The following is a 16,478-nucleotide window of genomic DNA, read 5'->3' as shown; positions in this document are numbered from 1 at the left end:
ATAGGGGACTAACTTTATAAACGGAATTTCTTTTCATAGCAAATTTTAATTGTCGTGATACTCAAATTTTCTCCTATATTTACCAAAAAGATTTATTTGCTCTGTGCGTACAAAGCTTTGTGTCTAAGATGAAGTGTAGATTATCCAAGTAACAAAACACAAGGAAAAAGAAATATCAGGGAAAGAACATGAACAAAAAAGGGTAAAGAAAAACAACAAAATAGGTGTATACATAATTCGAACTTTAGAGGCAAACACAGCAAGAGCAATGATGCACTATAAACAAAACAAAGTAATTTTAATAGGATATTAGCGGACACCTAAAACCACAACTGAGCCGAATGCCAAGTTAATAACCTTTATTTTTCTTTAGAAATGTTGATTACATTTGATGCCTTTGGAGCCCAGTTTTTGGCTAGACTACAACAAGTACCACCATTCAAATCTCCGTTCTTAAGAAGTAATCATCAGGTTTTTCATTCTCCTAAGGTTGTGTCTAGATTAGACAAAACAGCAAGCATATTACATGCAACTTGGGGTAAAACAGACACAATAACCTAAGTTGCTTAACTGATAGTCATATAAAGGAGTGAACGAGTTTTGCCTAAAAGGGCTACAATGAATAACAGCCGAAGGATGCTCTATATACAATATCCTTAAGAGGTAACCATCAAGCGTTTCATTGCCCTAGACAAGTCTAGACTAAATGAAATAGCAAACAAGGCACACACTAGATAATCAATTAGAAACAAGAAGTACAAAGTCTTAAGTTGTTTAACCAATAGTCACTTAGATGACTAAACAAGCTTTGCCAATAACAACCTCTCTGCATTGACCTTAAAGTTCTCTAAAAAATAGATAATCACTCTTATTCCTTATTTAGAACAACAATAGGTCACATATTTTAGATATGTATATTATAATTAAAGACAAAAGCACCAGTAGCAGGAGATTGAAATTAGTTAAAAATGAACTTATCATGTAATAATAACTTTAGCATAGCAGCCACAACCCCAAAATCAACACAAGCAAAAGTTTGTCTCACAAAATATATTGTGCTAATGATTTTGGCTCACAAAATATGTTATTGTTGTCCATTGTTATAATATTTTTTCTAGTATATATAGCAATTTGGCTGTTTGATAGAACATTGACCATATGCAAACCAATAGGACAGTTCAGTTGGCCATAATCACATTAGCAAATGGATCTCTCTTTTTTGTAGGTATGCCACTAATAATATGTATATTCAAGAATTCACCAAATTTCAAAATAAGGATTATTGAACTGGGAGCTGGGTTCATATCTTCTTTTTTGGCTTGTTTTTTCAGGTGAATGGGTTGCAGCAGCACAATTGGATTGAGAAAATATTAACACAATTACCTACTCAAATAAAAACTATTTGTTTCATAAAGGATCACACAAAACAAATAGCACTAGCAAACTTAAAATAAATGAACTAGAAACTGAAGAAAAACTACTAAAAAGAAAAGGGAACGCTGAAATTTCACTTTTGAAAATATAGTCACATAAATGAAGAAAAGCTGCTCATAGATTCAAGAAAGACAACAAGCTGACCTTCAAGTTAAAGGATTCCTTGACTGATGATATGAACCACAGCAGAAAGAATCTATCAATTGAAGCATATGTGTATATTAGAATTTATTAATCCGTGTATTACTCATACGGGAAAAATTTAACAAAAAAAAGGGAAAGACTTTTTCTCAACAAAGAGACTCCAAAGAAGGTGTAAAGATCAAGACGCTTCTTCTTGCAGTTCATAAGACAGAGGAGCCAGCACCATGCACTGATAAATACCTCTATTCCATTTTTTGATTTCGTAATTCACTGGAAAATTTACAGGCTAAATGAATAGGAAACCTATTTCTTATCATAACTAGAACAAGGGAAAAATCACATCTGAAAAGATATTTCTCATCATAATCGTAAGGCTGAATGGAAAACTAATGAGAATAGAAAGCCGTACCTAATCTAACAAAAAGCTCCCAATTTCCCTCCTTTGAAGTACAATTATCATGTGACTGCCCCACAATTCTTACAACATGAAATCAATAGAAAGAGAAATGGGTTAACATGAAATCAATTCTTGCAACATGAAATGGGTTAATTTGATATTAGAGAAAGAGGAAACCACGGCAAGTGTAGGCAAAGCAGTTCACCTGCTCCTAATTTTCCTTCTTTGAAGTACAAACACCATGTGAGTGAGCAGCAATTTCTGCAACATGAAATCAAGTGTCTGGAGTGGCAGTTGACCTACTGGCTTCAACGGCAATTTCTGAAAGAAGGAACTCGCAAAACCCATCTCCCAAATCACGTAAAAATCCCAACGTTTCCGATTGGGTTTAGTAGAATAGCCGTTTGGAATTGGATTTGCTTAGAATAGGTGCGCCGAATTTTTGGTTAGAATAGCCGTCTGGTCAAAATAGCCGTCTGGTAGAGAGAAAGGAAGAAAAGGCTTCACCGGCAATTTGAGAAAGAAAGAGTTCAATGCCAAAAGAAAGAACAGGTTTTGTACAATTTGGAAGGAATATTTGACTTTTCCACATGGCTAAAGAAAAGGAAAGCACTAATACCAAAAAAAAAGAGAAGGCTTCAGTCAATTTGAAAGAAATATTAAGAGAAGGCTTCAATAATTTGCAAGAAATATTTGGTCTTGCCACTTGTCAAATAATTGAGAAGCCACTTGGCAAAAGTAAAGGAAAGCACTAAACCTTCCTCCTTTCTTATATACAAGGTAGATATTTCTTTGCTGCAGGGTTTAATCAGCCCGACAGGCGACAACCATAGTTTGATACCTGTCCGATGTCAGAACAATAATGTTCCGATTTATTCTTTTTCAACAGTAATCAGAGTAATTAACCGAATGATTCTGGGTAATTGGATACACGCCATGCATGATTTAAACGCTCAAATCACAGTACACAGTTGAAGTCACTGTCATCATTTCATGCATTCAACATACCCGCTCAACAGCCAAAAACATCTCTTCCTTTGATCTTTTCTGTTGAACTTGTTGGCATAAATCTGGGACTCTTAACACACTTAACGCTTTTCAATCCAACCAAATTTAATGCAACTGATTAAGAGTTCAGATAATTGTTGGATTGCTTTTCATGCATGGGATACTGGGATTATCTTACTTCATACTTCACGCAGAAAACAAAGAAAAGGATACTGTATTAATGTATTATACTTGCATTGCTTAAACCGGTAACCAATTCTCTGGATTAGAAATGCACTCTAGGTAAAGAGATGCATCATACTGAAGTTTCAAGGGAGGGAGAAGAGGAAAACTTTGCACTTTAAATTGTACAATTCACACTACAGAGACGTTCAAAATACACCATCCAGAAAAAGTGGAACTGTTATGGAGACATCAGACATGAACAATTGGATTCAAGTACGCCTATTCTTTCATGCAATGTCCAATGAGAGAACTAATCATCAATGGATTTGGATTTGTTCTCATTTTAACAAGAAGAGGCAAGAAACGCTTGCTGCACCCGCATCATAAATGACAGAGACTTTGAAGGACAGTAACACATTCACCAGCCATGATCTGGACGCATGGAAGGCGTATAATTTTGTTTCATTATTCAGAAACAACAGAAAGATATGCGTAGATAGTCATCCAGTGAAATGGGGTGGGAGGTTGCTAGTCCATCACATTCTGAAGCAATTGAACTTGCAAACAGGAAGCTTGATCATTTTCTTTGGTATGCAGAATTTAATACTGCGGTGGAAGATGGAGAAAATGTCACACGAGTGCGAAACTAGTTATATAGCATGAAGATCAGTCACATCTACAAATGCACACAACGATTCATCTGTTCTCTGCCAACAAATTTGACATGACACCAAGGAAAGGAGCTTTCTACCTTCAGAAGGTGTCAGCACATGAAGAGTTGATATTTTGGCACTTCAGCTCCCACATTTAGGTAGTTAACATCAACTACAACTTCCCCAAAATCCTCTGACAGACAAATATTAATCACATTAGACTTCTTATTAACTCTTCTAAACAATGAGGTTTAATAAGTCTAGAAAAAGGAGTTAGAACCTTCATATAGAGTCCTTGCAAACTTAACATATTCAGGAATGAGGTCCTGATAAATGATTCCTTCTGGATGGGCATCTAATACCACAAGGACTCCTGGGAATAGCAACCAAGCAAAATATTAGTAAAACTTTCGGATAAAATGTAATAGTCAATGATCGTCCATCGGAACTCAAAAAACTATTTTATGTAAGGATTCAAGAAAATGTCCAACACATAAACTAGCGACTTTGCTATACAATGCCATGTCCTTTTTTATAAGATTTTGTTCCTGGTACTTGAAAAGAAAAATAAGAAAACTAGTGACTTTGCTATATAATGCCATATACATTTTGATGAGATTTTGTTCCTGGTACTCGAAAATAAGAAAACCAAATTCAGAGAAATATCTCACTAGTTAGGGAAAGCAGTAGGGGTGAAGGCCATGCTCCAGTCAAAGAGCAATATAAGCCAGTTGTATGTAATAAGCCCAGCAATTATTGTCTCCATTCTTTTTGTTTTATGGTGGTCCTTATATGTCCACCTTGGAAATGAGTTTTCTCTCTTATGAATGTTGAGATGACAATGTCACTCTTTGATGTAAGACTTCGTTTGCAGTCATTGGTCACTCGACTATCAAAGTGCATTTGTTGAAAGCTCCACCAAATTTAGTGATAGAAAAGAAGGGAAGAAATGAAAGAAAGCAGACGGTAGTTTTCCTTTCAACTTGAGGTGGTTTGAATCTTACAGCTTACATAACAGCTTTGAAAACTTAACCCATATGTAGCTTTCTCTAGGCTTCATATGCTAACTTCTTTCAAAGTTGACAAAACCAGTCTATGAAAGTCAAATATTTCAAAATGCAATCAAAACATACACTACATTATATGTCTCATCCGGTCACATACATGGAAACCAGTTTTAGGGAATGCAAAATCATAAGCACCCCACAGCTGGAAGATCTAATAATTGAAGCAGCAAAAACAGGACAAGCATACCAGCATATAACTTTTGAACTTGAAGCAGAAACTGTTGATACAACGTTAAACTTTGTCCACTAAGGTAAAATGAGAAGAAATACCAGGCGCCAACCACGTTTTTGTGGAATTACTTGGCAAAGGGGCTAGCCACAGGATGTTACGCAAATTCATTGAATCGTCATAAGTGACATTAGAACCTGACAATAATAACCAAAGACAATTATTGTAGAAAAAAACTGCAGAAGATGGTACTTTCACAATTTCTTTGAGCCATGAGTTCAATTTGATACGAGCAATTGCAATTTTGCAATGTAGATTTAGTAAGTATTTGCAAACAATGAAAGGTGATATAACAGACAATTATTTTGCTTTCGCAATTCATTTTTTCATAATTCAGTTACTCATGGAGGAAACCAACTAAGCCCTTGGGTTCCAAATTACATATCCAAGTCTGATTGGGAAAAAAGTTTCATATTCAGACGGGGGCAGAACTGTCCACCTAGAAAGGGACCTGGTAGAACCATTAGATGCTTTTCGGATTCCAAAACTGTTTACCATATTGTTTGTCATGGTCCACATTCCATATTAGCACTTATTACGCATTCCATCCAAGAAAATTGGAGATTGTTACAAGATAACTAACTAAAATTATGCAGAATATTCTTTCAAATCAAATCTATCAAGAAAGAAAAATAATCTCACAGAACTGGAAATAACAGAAAACAAAGAAAATGCATTTTCTAAGTATGTATGACATTACTCCAGATCAACTTACCAATCTGGCAATAACCCATGTTGTAAGGAAACACCTCTTTCTCGTAGGCTGGGTATTCTTTGGCATGGAACCTTTAAAAATGATGAACACCAATATCATAAGCACCTTGTGACTTTATGAGATTTACTTTCCAAAATAGACAAAGAACTAGTGTTGTGTTGAGAAACAACCTAAAGAATTCATCTAATTATTGTACATGATTATCACTCATCATTTTATAAACAGTAAGAAAATTCTCAGTAGATCACCGTTTGACCTTTCTCTGAGATAAGAAAACGAGTCTACAAACCATTTAGCTTACCATCAGTAGAAATTTCATCTTGTATCACAATGACAACTTTTTCACATAATGTTTCTTTCCATTGTAAGAAATTGTCAAAACAATTTTAGTTGTAAATGGCCTGGCTGAAGTTGACTCAAAAGTAGATGTTTGTTAACTTACAAAATCCCAAGTCTTCCAGAGTCCACAGCAATAAAAAGGTGGCCGTGAAAGAAGTCATAGCGGTTTAATGAGACATTCAGTCCTACGTTCGGACCCCGAGCAGCAATCATTTCAAATAAAAATTTTAGGTATGAATTCAACTCCTACATAATGGAAATTAAACAAAAAAAAATCAATCAAGAGAACAAGACAAAAACATGACAATACAAACTCATGATAACAATACTTTCCCATTCTGTTTCTCTAAGACGCAGGGCCTGCCAAGCCTTGCCTCTTTGAGCAGAGAAATTACTATCTCTGTTTATTGAACAATTAACCTCCCAAATTGCAAATGGTAACCTAACCATTACTTGGGCTTTTAATGCAAAACAAATTGAAGTTATGGCAATGTGTTGAGAAATACTTTCCCATCCCCTAATAAACAAATTATTACCTCATTTATAAAGCGCCAACCATAAGGAGTTCTTGTGAGCTCACATTTATCTTCTTTTGATCCTTCAACATCTGGTACCTGTAAGTTGGAATAAGTAAGACATTGCATCCACCAATTATGCTCAAAGCCAAACAATAATGCTTACATTCAGACCCAATAAGGGACACATTACAGAGCTGAGACAGGACGTAATTTTGAAACCAAATTCAATGGATTTTTCTTGTTTGGTCTCTTACCAAAAACTGATCTTCGAAGAACTTAACTCTGTAGAAAACCGCATAATTTTAACTTTGATTGGTTAGTTCAAGAACTAAGGATGCAATTGCATCCAAGGCATCTGGGAACCTACCACTATGTTCCCAAATCCAAGCCCCAACCACAAATTAGGGGGGCCAATTGATGGTTTGAATGCATTGGCATTGGAATAATGTGTTTATGGTGTAACTCAGGCAACATTTTTGTTCTTGTATATCCATGCAGCAAATTCCGCAATGTGACTTCAGCCTGGATGGACAATAACTGCACTAAAATGCAAGGAGGCAATGTAAAATACATGAACCCCTGCATTTGGGTGCAGGAGTTGCGTCCAAGTGGCATCTGCGAAGCTTCCAGGAGAGAATTTCCCCCAAATGTACATAAAAATTGTTGCTTTTGTAACATACCCAGGTCTCCTCATCAACTGGTCCAATCAATAATTTGTTCGGCTCCATATTCGGATGTTACAACAATTCAAAGGCAGAGTGTTGTAAGTACAAACTCTTAACTGTTAAGGATATATTACGGAGATAATCACTTGAAAGTTGCACGCGTATTGTAAATTGATGGAGAAGGAGAGTGAGGAGTGGAAAAAGAACCGATAATACTTTGAGAAGAAAAGGAAGAGAGAACGCAGAAAGAAGAAATCAATTTCCAAGAAATCCTCTTTACAAGAATTTTTAAGAAATGGCTTTCCCTATTCTGGCACTACAGAATATAACTAACAATATCATTTGTAATTTCAAATTAATAAAATATCAATGTCGTAGCAAACAACCATGAAAGATACTCTGTTTTCAACAATTTTACTAATTCTAATGCTCTTCCATTATTACTAATTGAAAGCAGCTTTATTTAGCTAAAAACTACACTCTGAAAACATATTGCTAATTTACATGGGTGATAATACGCATTTCAGACAAATAAAAGAGGGAAAAAACCTTCAGAAAAGAAATCGGAGGTTAAAAAAAAAACTTCACCTTGATAGGAGTAGGATCAAGAGCTCTATGAATAGCACCGGGATCGCCACCAGAGTCAACAGCAAGACGAGCAAGCTCCATAACCGGGGCTGGCGGCCACCATATTAGCTCATTATCGCGTTCCCAGTCTCTCACTCCTCTTCCGCTATGATCACTGCTCAAAGATTTACGAGAATTGAGCGAACGTCGAAAAGGGTCGTTAATGCCGGGTCTAGCGGGAGGCGAAAACGGTACCAGGAACTTGAAACAAGATTTCAGTTTCTGAGCTTCTTCGGCATTGACAGAAGCAGCCTGTTGGGGAGAGCCCAGAAGAGCCAGCAAGTCTTTGGTGTTGGCTTTGGGTATAGAGACGGTAGAATGCTTTTGGGGCTTGGGTCTGGGGAAGAAGAGTGACGTGGACGAGGCGGTAGCGGCGAGAGAAAAGGAGAGAACCACGGCGAATTTAAGCGACAGAAATGGCGGCTTGCCCATCATCAAAGATGATAAGAGTGACGGGAAGCTGTTAGCCGTGTCCGTGTCATTCTTCAACCGTTCAACGCAACGCGGCCGCGGCACAGCTCGCTCCTCCGATGATGAAGGCGGCGTGACGGTGGTGGTAATGGTGGCCGAAACTTGTAGCAGTAATCATATTTTGACTCGGGAAAACGGATATGATCATTAATGCTTCATCAAAGTCTTCTCATAATGGGATTTGATATTCAAAAAATCTATATTCAATTTATCCCAGTAGTTTTGTTTTTATATTCAATAAATAAATCCGGTCAGATGAATCAAAAAAAAAATCCGGTCAGAAATTGTTTTTATTTAACAGTCTATATCTCGATCAATAGATCATTGCTTAAAAATCAGTACAAAGATTACATGAGCAGGTTCACATTTCACTGTTTTAGATTTTCACTTTGTTTTCCCTAAATCAATTTAAGTCATCGGCTAATTATTTGCTTTTAATAATAAGAGTTGAACTTTTGAATAAATCTCATATACACTGACCGATGTATACACTATCACGGTTGAACATATAATACATATGTAAAATTTGAGTTTTAAATTCAAATTCAAATTATGTATCATGTATCTAATAATAAAAGTGTATACAAAGATTAATCCAAAGTTTTAATGAAGAAATATAGATAGAAACTAGATACTTGATGCTGTTAATCTAATCATCCAATCCCTTCTGGCTTATGCATTTGAAGGCTTTAATTTTAATTTCTGCTATTTCAAAATGCAGTTCCCCCAGCAATGTGCAATAGAGTACCCAGAATTTGAAGGTGAAAAGTAGAATCACATTTCCTTCCATCATAAATGAAATCGGAAGCCATGAATAGGGGCCATTCTGTCTGAGGACAAAGTGTTTGTTGCTTGAACAACTGAGGATTTTGGACAAAAGAATTGCAAATCCTCTGCACAAATTCATACTTTTGCAGCCAGCAAAGGGTAAAGTTCAAGGCAAGCTTGTGTACAAGTATCAATAATGAATTACACTAGATAAAGCAGCAACCTAATGTGAGATTATGACATTTTATGATACACAAAAGATGATAAGAAAAATCGGCGGTACATTTCAGCCAAAAGCCTGTACAGCTTTGGAAGTCTATACTGTTATCCATAGGCCAAAAACATTACTGTAAGCCTCAGAAACGTATGATACTGTTAAAATTTACCCATGATCCACTATCCACTAATACTTGAAATTTGTGTACACGAACAAACTTGAACCAGCTAACGCATTCGCTTTGAATCCTTGCTTTCAGCAGACAGTTCCTTCGTCCGATTTAAATCCTTCAGGTGACACAAGCTTTTCATCTCTCTAGTGGAATAGATGTGCTTTCAGCCAGACAACAGGTTCTCTCAAATCACCAATCCTAAACAAAAGCAATCATAATTCATTTGACCTATACAGAGGATCAACACTGCCATGCACAATGTGCAGCATGTATGATTTTTTTGGTTTTGGAAGAGATTTTTTTTTTTAAAGGGGGTGGGGGGGGTGGGTTGGTGGTGCGGGCACTGGATACATGGAACTTGTGAATTTAGATTCCTTAACAATGTACACTTCAAAAACTCCCACTTTAACTCTCTACGTTGAAGATAAGCATCTTGAATTTGCTTGACATCAGAATACTAATGTAAAAAGATGACTAGTGGAGTAGCGCAGTTAAATAGACAGCTCAAAGATATAGGATCTATAACTATTTCACCGTTGGACGGTGAAATAAGTATTTTGGACCCTTAAATTGTATTAAGCATTTAAAATGTAAACCACTATTATCACTAAGGGATAGAAGGGAAAGATTAAAGGACCATAAAATTCTGCCCAAGGGCGTTGTAATTTCCCATAAAATGACTATTCAGAGCTTGCTGGGATTGCAGTGCTTTTGCTTAAACTGCTTTTGGGTGGTAGAAGCACTTTTACGCTTCATTTAGCAGTTGAGGATTTGGACAGAAAAGAAAGGGAAAGAAGAGAAAATTTATAGTTTTCCTTTGTTTGTTAGTTTTTAGTAAGAAAGAAAAGAAAGGAAATGGGAGGATTCACAAAGATGAACGGTAGGCAAAACTTTTCCTCCCAAATTTGAAGGAAATGGAGAGAAACTTTGAGGATGCTTCTCAAATTTTTTTGAAATGCCTATTTTATCCTTAAAAAGGTCTTGAACAAATATTTAATGACTTTCATATCCATAATCATTCCATTAATTCTCAAAACTCCCAAACAACATAATAATCCCTTCTCTTCTCTTCTCTCCTCTCCTCTTCTCTTATAACTTCAGTTTTCCCTTCTTTTCTTCTCTATCCTAAACTCCCAAACTAAGCCTTAAAGTGCTTGGTAAGTGTTATTTCATAAATTTAGAAGTAGAATTTTTGGTCTGAAAAACACTTTCAGCAGAAGTTCAAGAAAACAAAAAATCTGGGCATTTGATCATAAACTCCTAATTGAATAAAGAGATAGATACAAACCAAATACAAGCAGCACTTATGCACCGAAACAATACAATCGAGCACTTAATAAGTACTTCTACTCAACACTCTACTAAGCGAAGTGCTTTTTGATAACCCACCGCAATCCTAAATGTGCATTAAACTCTGTCAAATCATGTTAAAGTTCATTTGAAAGTTTTTGCTTTCTCTAAATGATTTGTATTCATCTATATCAATGATGGATAAAGTCCATTTGAAATTCAAGCCAGAATTAAGACGAACGTTTTCAACTTTATGGTCAACAAAGGATGTTGCAGCACCCGCATGAATCAAAGGAGCTGCAAGCTCCAGTCACCAGAGCCTCTAATCAAGTTCAGTATTCCACTACTCCTGTATTTAAGAGAAAAATTTATACTGCATGTAATTACCTGGAGAAAATGTTAAATTGCATCAAAGGCTTTAATTCCAGCATTCTTGTCCCAGTCCTCTGGAGCGGCAACATCTGCCATAATTTGTTCCTGACCACGCCAGAGTATCTGAACCACAAGTTGCTGTTGATTAATACTAGCGTAATTCAAGGTTTTCCCCATATCAAATTGTATAAAAATCAAATGAGTCTGAATCCCAAGAATAAAAAATCGTAGGGGTGACTCAGATCAACAAATGACCTTGTCAATGACGCCAAATTCTTTAGCTCTGGTTGAGTCCATGTAAAATGGCCTTCTCATCACATCAGCAACTGCCTCTATTGACTGTTAATATAAGATTTCAACAATTAATCTGCATGAACTGCTTGCTACTAAATCAAAGCCGGAGAGAGATAAATCTGATGTTGGATACTCACATTTCCAGTATGCTTAGCTAAAAGTTCAACAAGGGTGTCTCTGTTAATTATTACCTGCAATAAAAATAAAGTTAGGACAAACATTCCCTAAATGTTAATAGTGTGCCAAAATTCTAATAGCACCAAACAACAAGTGCTTAGCTTGTCACGTTTGAGAAGAAGATGAAATAAGCTCCTATAAGAAGATGATGCGAGGATTAGGCACAAATTTGCATTGAGTAGCTTTTTACCGGGTAGATGACAAAGTGAAACTCTAAATCATGATAATGCATGAGGACAGTCCTCATTTTTCAAGCTGTACATCCATTCATACTCATTTCAAGGAACCCTCAAGCTACTTCACATGAGTATCCACCATAAAATCTATATCAGCAGGATTTAAAGCAAAAAATGCCACCAAAAGCTTGAACTAACCTCCTTTGCACGTATAAAAACATCACTGGCTGGCATTAACCCAGATGATGGTGCACGAGGCTGCTGAATCATAGCTGGAGCAGAAACCAAAATTCATGTCAAATTTCTAAATGCATGGAGTCAGAGGACATGAAATATTGCACATGAAACCAGATTTGATTAATGCAGCATACCTTTTGCATGCGGCATCATAAACCTTTTCCCCTTGGTTCCTGCAGCAAGCAAGAGACATGCCTGACCTATAGCAGCTCCAACGGCCACAGTATGTATCTGAATTTCACATTATAATAAGAGGATAGAAAATAACAAGAAACTGTCAAAGCATTCAATACTACTCTCCAGTAGCAACAGTAACCATTTGAGGAAATTGCCTCAATGTAGATCACTCAGTATGTTTAGTTATTCAATCAAAATCCACAGAATGACTTCATTCAATCCAAAGCTGCGCATTGTATTAAAATTGGAGAAATATTAAGCAAACGTGTATTTTAGCAGCACTGGATAGAGACACCATATCTCAATTTGTTATCCAATACAGATACCTCTCCATTCATGCACAGAAAAAAACTTGACCAAGGACGAAACAAAGATATCAGGAGTCAACAATAGGGATAATCTAGTCATAGCCTCATTAAGCTTGAACAAGGAAAAGATTTTTCACCTAATTCGTATCTGACAACATAACTAAACTGCTTTTTAAAAACTGGACTAGGCTTACTGTTTCAATCTAGATAGATTGAAAAGTCAACAACATGCAAGGTTTGGCTAATGAATCTAACTCTCATCTACTTTATGCAAGCTATAAAATTTAAATTCTAAGAAGGATAGACATTAAATTAGCCTAAATGCTCCAATAAAATGCCAGATGTCACATCTTTATTAACATAAAATATAACCGATAGGAGAAGCTCACCTCATTCTTCAACTGCATCAATGCATCATAGATTGCAAAACCCTCCGTTTCCATGCCAACCTAAGACACAGAAGGTTTCATAAAAATAGCTTAATTGAAAATTAATAGTATACTAGACACAGAAAAGTACGCAAAAATCAGTATGTAGCTAAAAAGATTAATATAAAAAGATTAACCCTTGAGAAAACTGGTCCCTACAGTGTTGACTGGTATAAAAGTAAGTTCGCAGACAGCCCCCAAGGCATACATTTAGCAATAAATAGAAAGTGCCAAAAAGTTTCCAAGGAGAAGACAGACGCACACAGGATGGCAATTAGTAACAAACCACACTCAGGTTATTAACGAGAAGTATATCTCTTACTATCCATTCAGCAACATAACTTGCATTCTTGCTTTCTGTGTAGTCAATTCTTCAATTGCATTGTAAGTTCTCGGTCCGTTACTGGTCCACTTTGTCTTCAAATCTCATCTCAATCTACAACTGGTTATTTAAACATGTCTAAACTCCTATGTGTTTTTTTTTTAATTTCTAGGCATCTCTTTCAGTATATTGCATCTGTAATTTCCTTGTAGCTTTTCACCTTTTTCAGAAGGCCCAATGTGCACTCAAGATCAAACTTGACAAACAACTAACTGCATTCGAGGTTAAGATGCATGTATGAAAAATGACGCAGAAACGACAGTTAGTTCCAAACTAACATTACAAGACAGCCAACTAACAGCAAGTTCCGCAACAACAGCTAAGTACTCAGACAGAACTAATCTGCAACACGAAGGCTCACCGTTTCACCATCATCACGAGTAGTTCCAGTAGAATTTATGTACAGAAAAATTGGCTCTTTTGGATCCATCCACTGTAAATACATTAATTCTGCAACTACAAGCTCAGTGACCGCTGCCACCAACTGAAAAGAAACAGGTTTGATTATCACATCATACAACATAACTGGTAAAACAAATCAGCACTAGACAAGTCTTTGGGGAATAATTCATGCAGCAAGGCAATAATACCAAAAACTTACCAAAACGAGTTAGTTTACAAGAATGAAAGTACCACATGGCCACAGGTAGCATCCCAGACAATCGATCTATTAGTTTTTATGTTCAGAAAGAGCAGAAAGTGAGCTTGTGCTTTTAATTTATGAATTTTGTGGATGACCAACAAACAGCATCCTATATATGTATGAATGCCTTTGATAGTCTATTTCCCTTACCGTTACAATACTGGCATAGTACAAGAAGTTTATGGAACTGGAAAGCAACTAAATTCCTTTCCTTGTGATGGCATCTATTGTCCTCTCATTCATGAACTACTTAACCGTCGAGAATGAAATGATCTACCAAGCATTAACCACAAGATGTGCTCCTATGTAAGTAAATTTCAAAGACTAGTCTGTTTGAAAATGAGGTGCAACCTATCCTTGATTTTACTTCGAAAATACACCTATTTTGCCTCCTGCATTCTTACGCAAATGTCTATCCACTTCTCTCCTCAAAAAGACATGGAAAAAGTTGCCAGAAATTCCTATTGGCAGTAAGAAATTTTACCCAACAGCAGGAAATTATAGCCTAAAATTATATCGGATAACGTTAAGCAATCTGAACAGGCTGGTACTTTATGCTGTTTAATCCTGTCCTTTAAAACAATTATCATACCAATGCCATTGAAATGTGCCAGAAAGGCATAAGGTGCAGGCTGCCCTCTCGATCCCATTCTTGAATCAAGGCAGCCCCTTCGCTAATGAAATCAAGAAGCTAGAAAAACATCTTCCCAGGTACCAGCTATAAGCCAAGCCACCTTCAAACAATTTACCGCATTGGCTTCAAAAGATCGAGTTTACCAACAAAACTTTGGAAGTCAAAGTTTGATCCAGAACTGGTATGCTATAAAAAGAGAGATCTTCTAACACTAGAAAACACAACTCGGAAATCAAAATCAGCACATCACACACACCTTCTGTTCCCTGATACCAAGGTCACGACAACCAAAAAACCCCTTCTACCACAATACGTTATCCATCCTATACAAATTTAGCCAGCTAGATTAAAATTTTCCATGAATGCAATCAAATTCATAGATAGTTGACATTGAAAACCCATATACTTGTTTATCAAAATCCTCAGAAACTCAAGTTTGCTCCTGCCACTTTCAAAAGCTTTTGAATTTTGTAGCTGATACACAACTTCACTTCTGCCATCATCTTCTTCAACCTAAGAAGTATGAATATTTGTAGCAATATCTATTCAATACAGTTTTGTGTGTTGGCCTTTGTAACACTGATGCTTTTATTTATTTATTTATTTTTTGCTATCACCTTATCTTGTTGTTCGATATCAACAAAACAACGCAGGTAAACAAATTGTCTTCTAAAGATCCAAACTGCATTTAAATCACCACTGTGTAGGCCTACATTGAGTCGCCAACTCTCCAATTTGTTATATTTGACCATATTAAGGTTTTCAAGAATATTCACCAAAAAAGTGTCGCAGCAAATTCCAATCCATTAGCACAAACCTAAGCATTTCCTTCACTTTTGAGTATTTTTTTAACCAACATATGATAACTAAACCACCAGGCAGGAGCCCACCAGCGTTTAACAGACAAAAGCAACAACTTTACTGCATTGCTGATCGCTGAAGCCATATTTTGTCAAATATTGGCAGTAAAGTAGTTAAAGATTTAGGGCTCTTTACCGGCATCCCAATGTACACTATCCTACCATGGAGCAACAACGATGGCAAGTCTGGCGGTGGCCGCCTCGGCCGGTGTTCATTATATGAAACAGACCTCTCCACCTGAAAAACGTTGCACCAATTCTCTTCAAAATTTAAAAAATATATATAGGTAACAGTTTTTCCAGATATATATATATATAGGAAACAATCATAATATAATTAATAATTAGCAATACTTTATCTTCAATTGCATTGCAAAATTAAAAACAGAAAGTCCAGTGATGAAGAAAAATAGCTCGGACCGTGGCGGGGGTGGCCATGAGCTTCGGCGAGTCGAATATATCCAAATACGGCGGCGTGTCGGAGTTCGGAGGCCGATTGAGGAGTACTTCCGGCGACGAGGCGGCAACCGAAGCAAGCTTCGATAGAAAAGGGTCCTTAGGGTTTATTGGAGGTACTGGAATTTTAGCACTACTAGTTGTGGAGACTGTTCTGCTGAAGATACGTCGTTTTAGGGACGATGATGAAGACGAGAAGCAGGGAAACGACGACGTAACTGGCACTTGCAAGATGCTCGCCATTTTTGCTTCAGTTGGAAAAATACAGGCGTGCTCTGGAAATTTCATCGGAAAAAGAAAAAGGATAGTGAAATTTGTATTGGGTAATGCCGAACTGGGATATGGACGGCCCATTATGTATGCTGGACTTAAGCCTGTTTGCAAATATTAGGCTCTAGGTTGATGGAATGGGTAAAATTCAAAGGTTTTTGAGACGAGATTTTGTGTTAGTTCCC

General features: G+C 36.6%; 2 protein-coding genes across 4 annotated transcripts; both read right to left on the bottom strand.

Moving 5' to 3' along the window:
* Positions 1–3,248: 3,248 nt before the first annotated feature.
* Positions 3,249–8,599, bottom strand: LOC113762577. Of its 3 annotated transcripts, none has more exons than XM_027306087.1 (8): positions 7,923–8,599; positions 6,688–6,765; positions 6,255–6,397; positions 5,813–5,883; positions 5,139–5,234; positions 4,082–4,174; positions 3,900–3,994; positions 3,249–3,824 (listed from the first exon to the last, which is right to left on the bottom strand). In XM_027306087.1, exons 1-7 carry the CDS (start codon positions 8,394–8,396, stop codon positions 3,912–3,914), a joined length of 1,038 nt encoding a protein of 345 aa, XP_027161888.1. In that variant the 5' UTR covers positions 8,397–8,599; the 3' UTR covers positions 3,249–3,824; positions 3,900–3,911. The 3 variants fall into 3 exon arrangements, with proteins under 3 accessions (XP_027161888.1, XP_027161887.1, XP_027161885.1); XM_027306086.1 differs by having other exon boundaries at positions 3,249–3,754; XM_027306084.1 differs by having other exon boundaries at positions 3,249–3,994.
* Positions 8,600–9,299: 700 nt separating this feature from the next.
* On the bottom strand, positions 9,300–16,320 carry LOC113762026 (ATP-dependent Clp protease proteolytic subunit-related protein 3, chloroplastic). Its single transcript, XM_027305263.1, has 10 exons — positions 15,988–16,320; positions 15,704–15,805; positions 13,792–13,914; positions 13,010–13,069; positions 12,270–12,366; positions 12,097–12,170; positions 11,683–11,736; positions 11,507–11,590; positions 11,267–11,374; positions 9,300–9,787 (listed from the first exon to the last, which is right to left on the bottom strand). Exons 1-9 carry the CDS (start codon positions 16,309–16,311, stop codon positions 11,279–11,281), a joined length of 1,014 nt encoding a protein of 337 aa, XP_027161064.1. The 5' UTR covers positions 16,312–16,320; the 3' UTR covers positions 9,300–9,787; positions 11,267–11,278.
* Positions 16,321–16,478: the final 158 nt, after the last annotated feature.

Source organism: Coffea eugenioides, chromosome 2 (genome assembly GCF_003713205.1).
Source record: "Coffea eugenioides isolate CCC68of chromosome 2, Ceug_1.0, whole genome shotgun sequence".
NCBI classification, from domain to species: domain Eukaryota; kingdom Viridiplantae; phylum Streptophyta; class Magnoliopsida; order Gentianales; family Rubiaceae; genus Coffea; species Coffea eugenioides.
The sequence above is the reverse complement of the archived record's forward strand: the minus strand, read 5'-3'. Positions and strand labels throughout refer to the sequence as shown.

Bases quoted from the DNA above. Each gene is read 5' to 3' on its own strand.
- LOC113762577 (XM_027306084.1), bottom strand. From the start codon at position 8,396: ATGATGGGCAAGCCGCCATTTCTGTCGCTTAAATTCGCCGTGGTTCTC. The intron at 4,175-5,138 runs GTATTTCTTCTC...TGCTATTCCCAG, and splicing joins AAAAACGTGGTTGGCGCCTG to GAGTCCTTGTGGTATTAGAT. The intron at 3,995-4,081 runs GTTCTAACTCCT...TTTGTCTGTCAG, and splicing joins TGCAAGGACTCTATATGAAG to AGGATTTTGGGGAAGTTGTA.
- LOC113762026 (XM_027305263.1), bottom strand. From the start codon at position 16,311: ATGAAATTTCCAGAGCACGCCTGTATTTTTCCAACTGAAGCAAAAATG. The intron at 12,171-12,269 runs GTATGCTGCATT...TTTCTGCTCCAG, and splicing joins TATGATGCCGCATGCAAAAG to CTATGATTCAGCAGCCTCGT. The intron at 11,737-12,096 runs GTTAGTTCAAGC...TTTTTATTGCAG, and splicing joins TTTTTATACGTGCAAAGGAG to GTAATAATTAACAGAGACAC.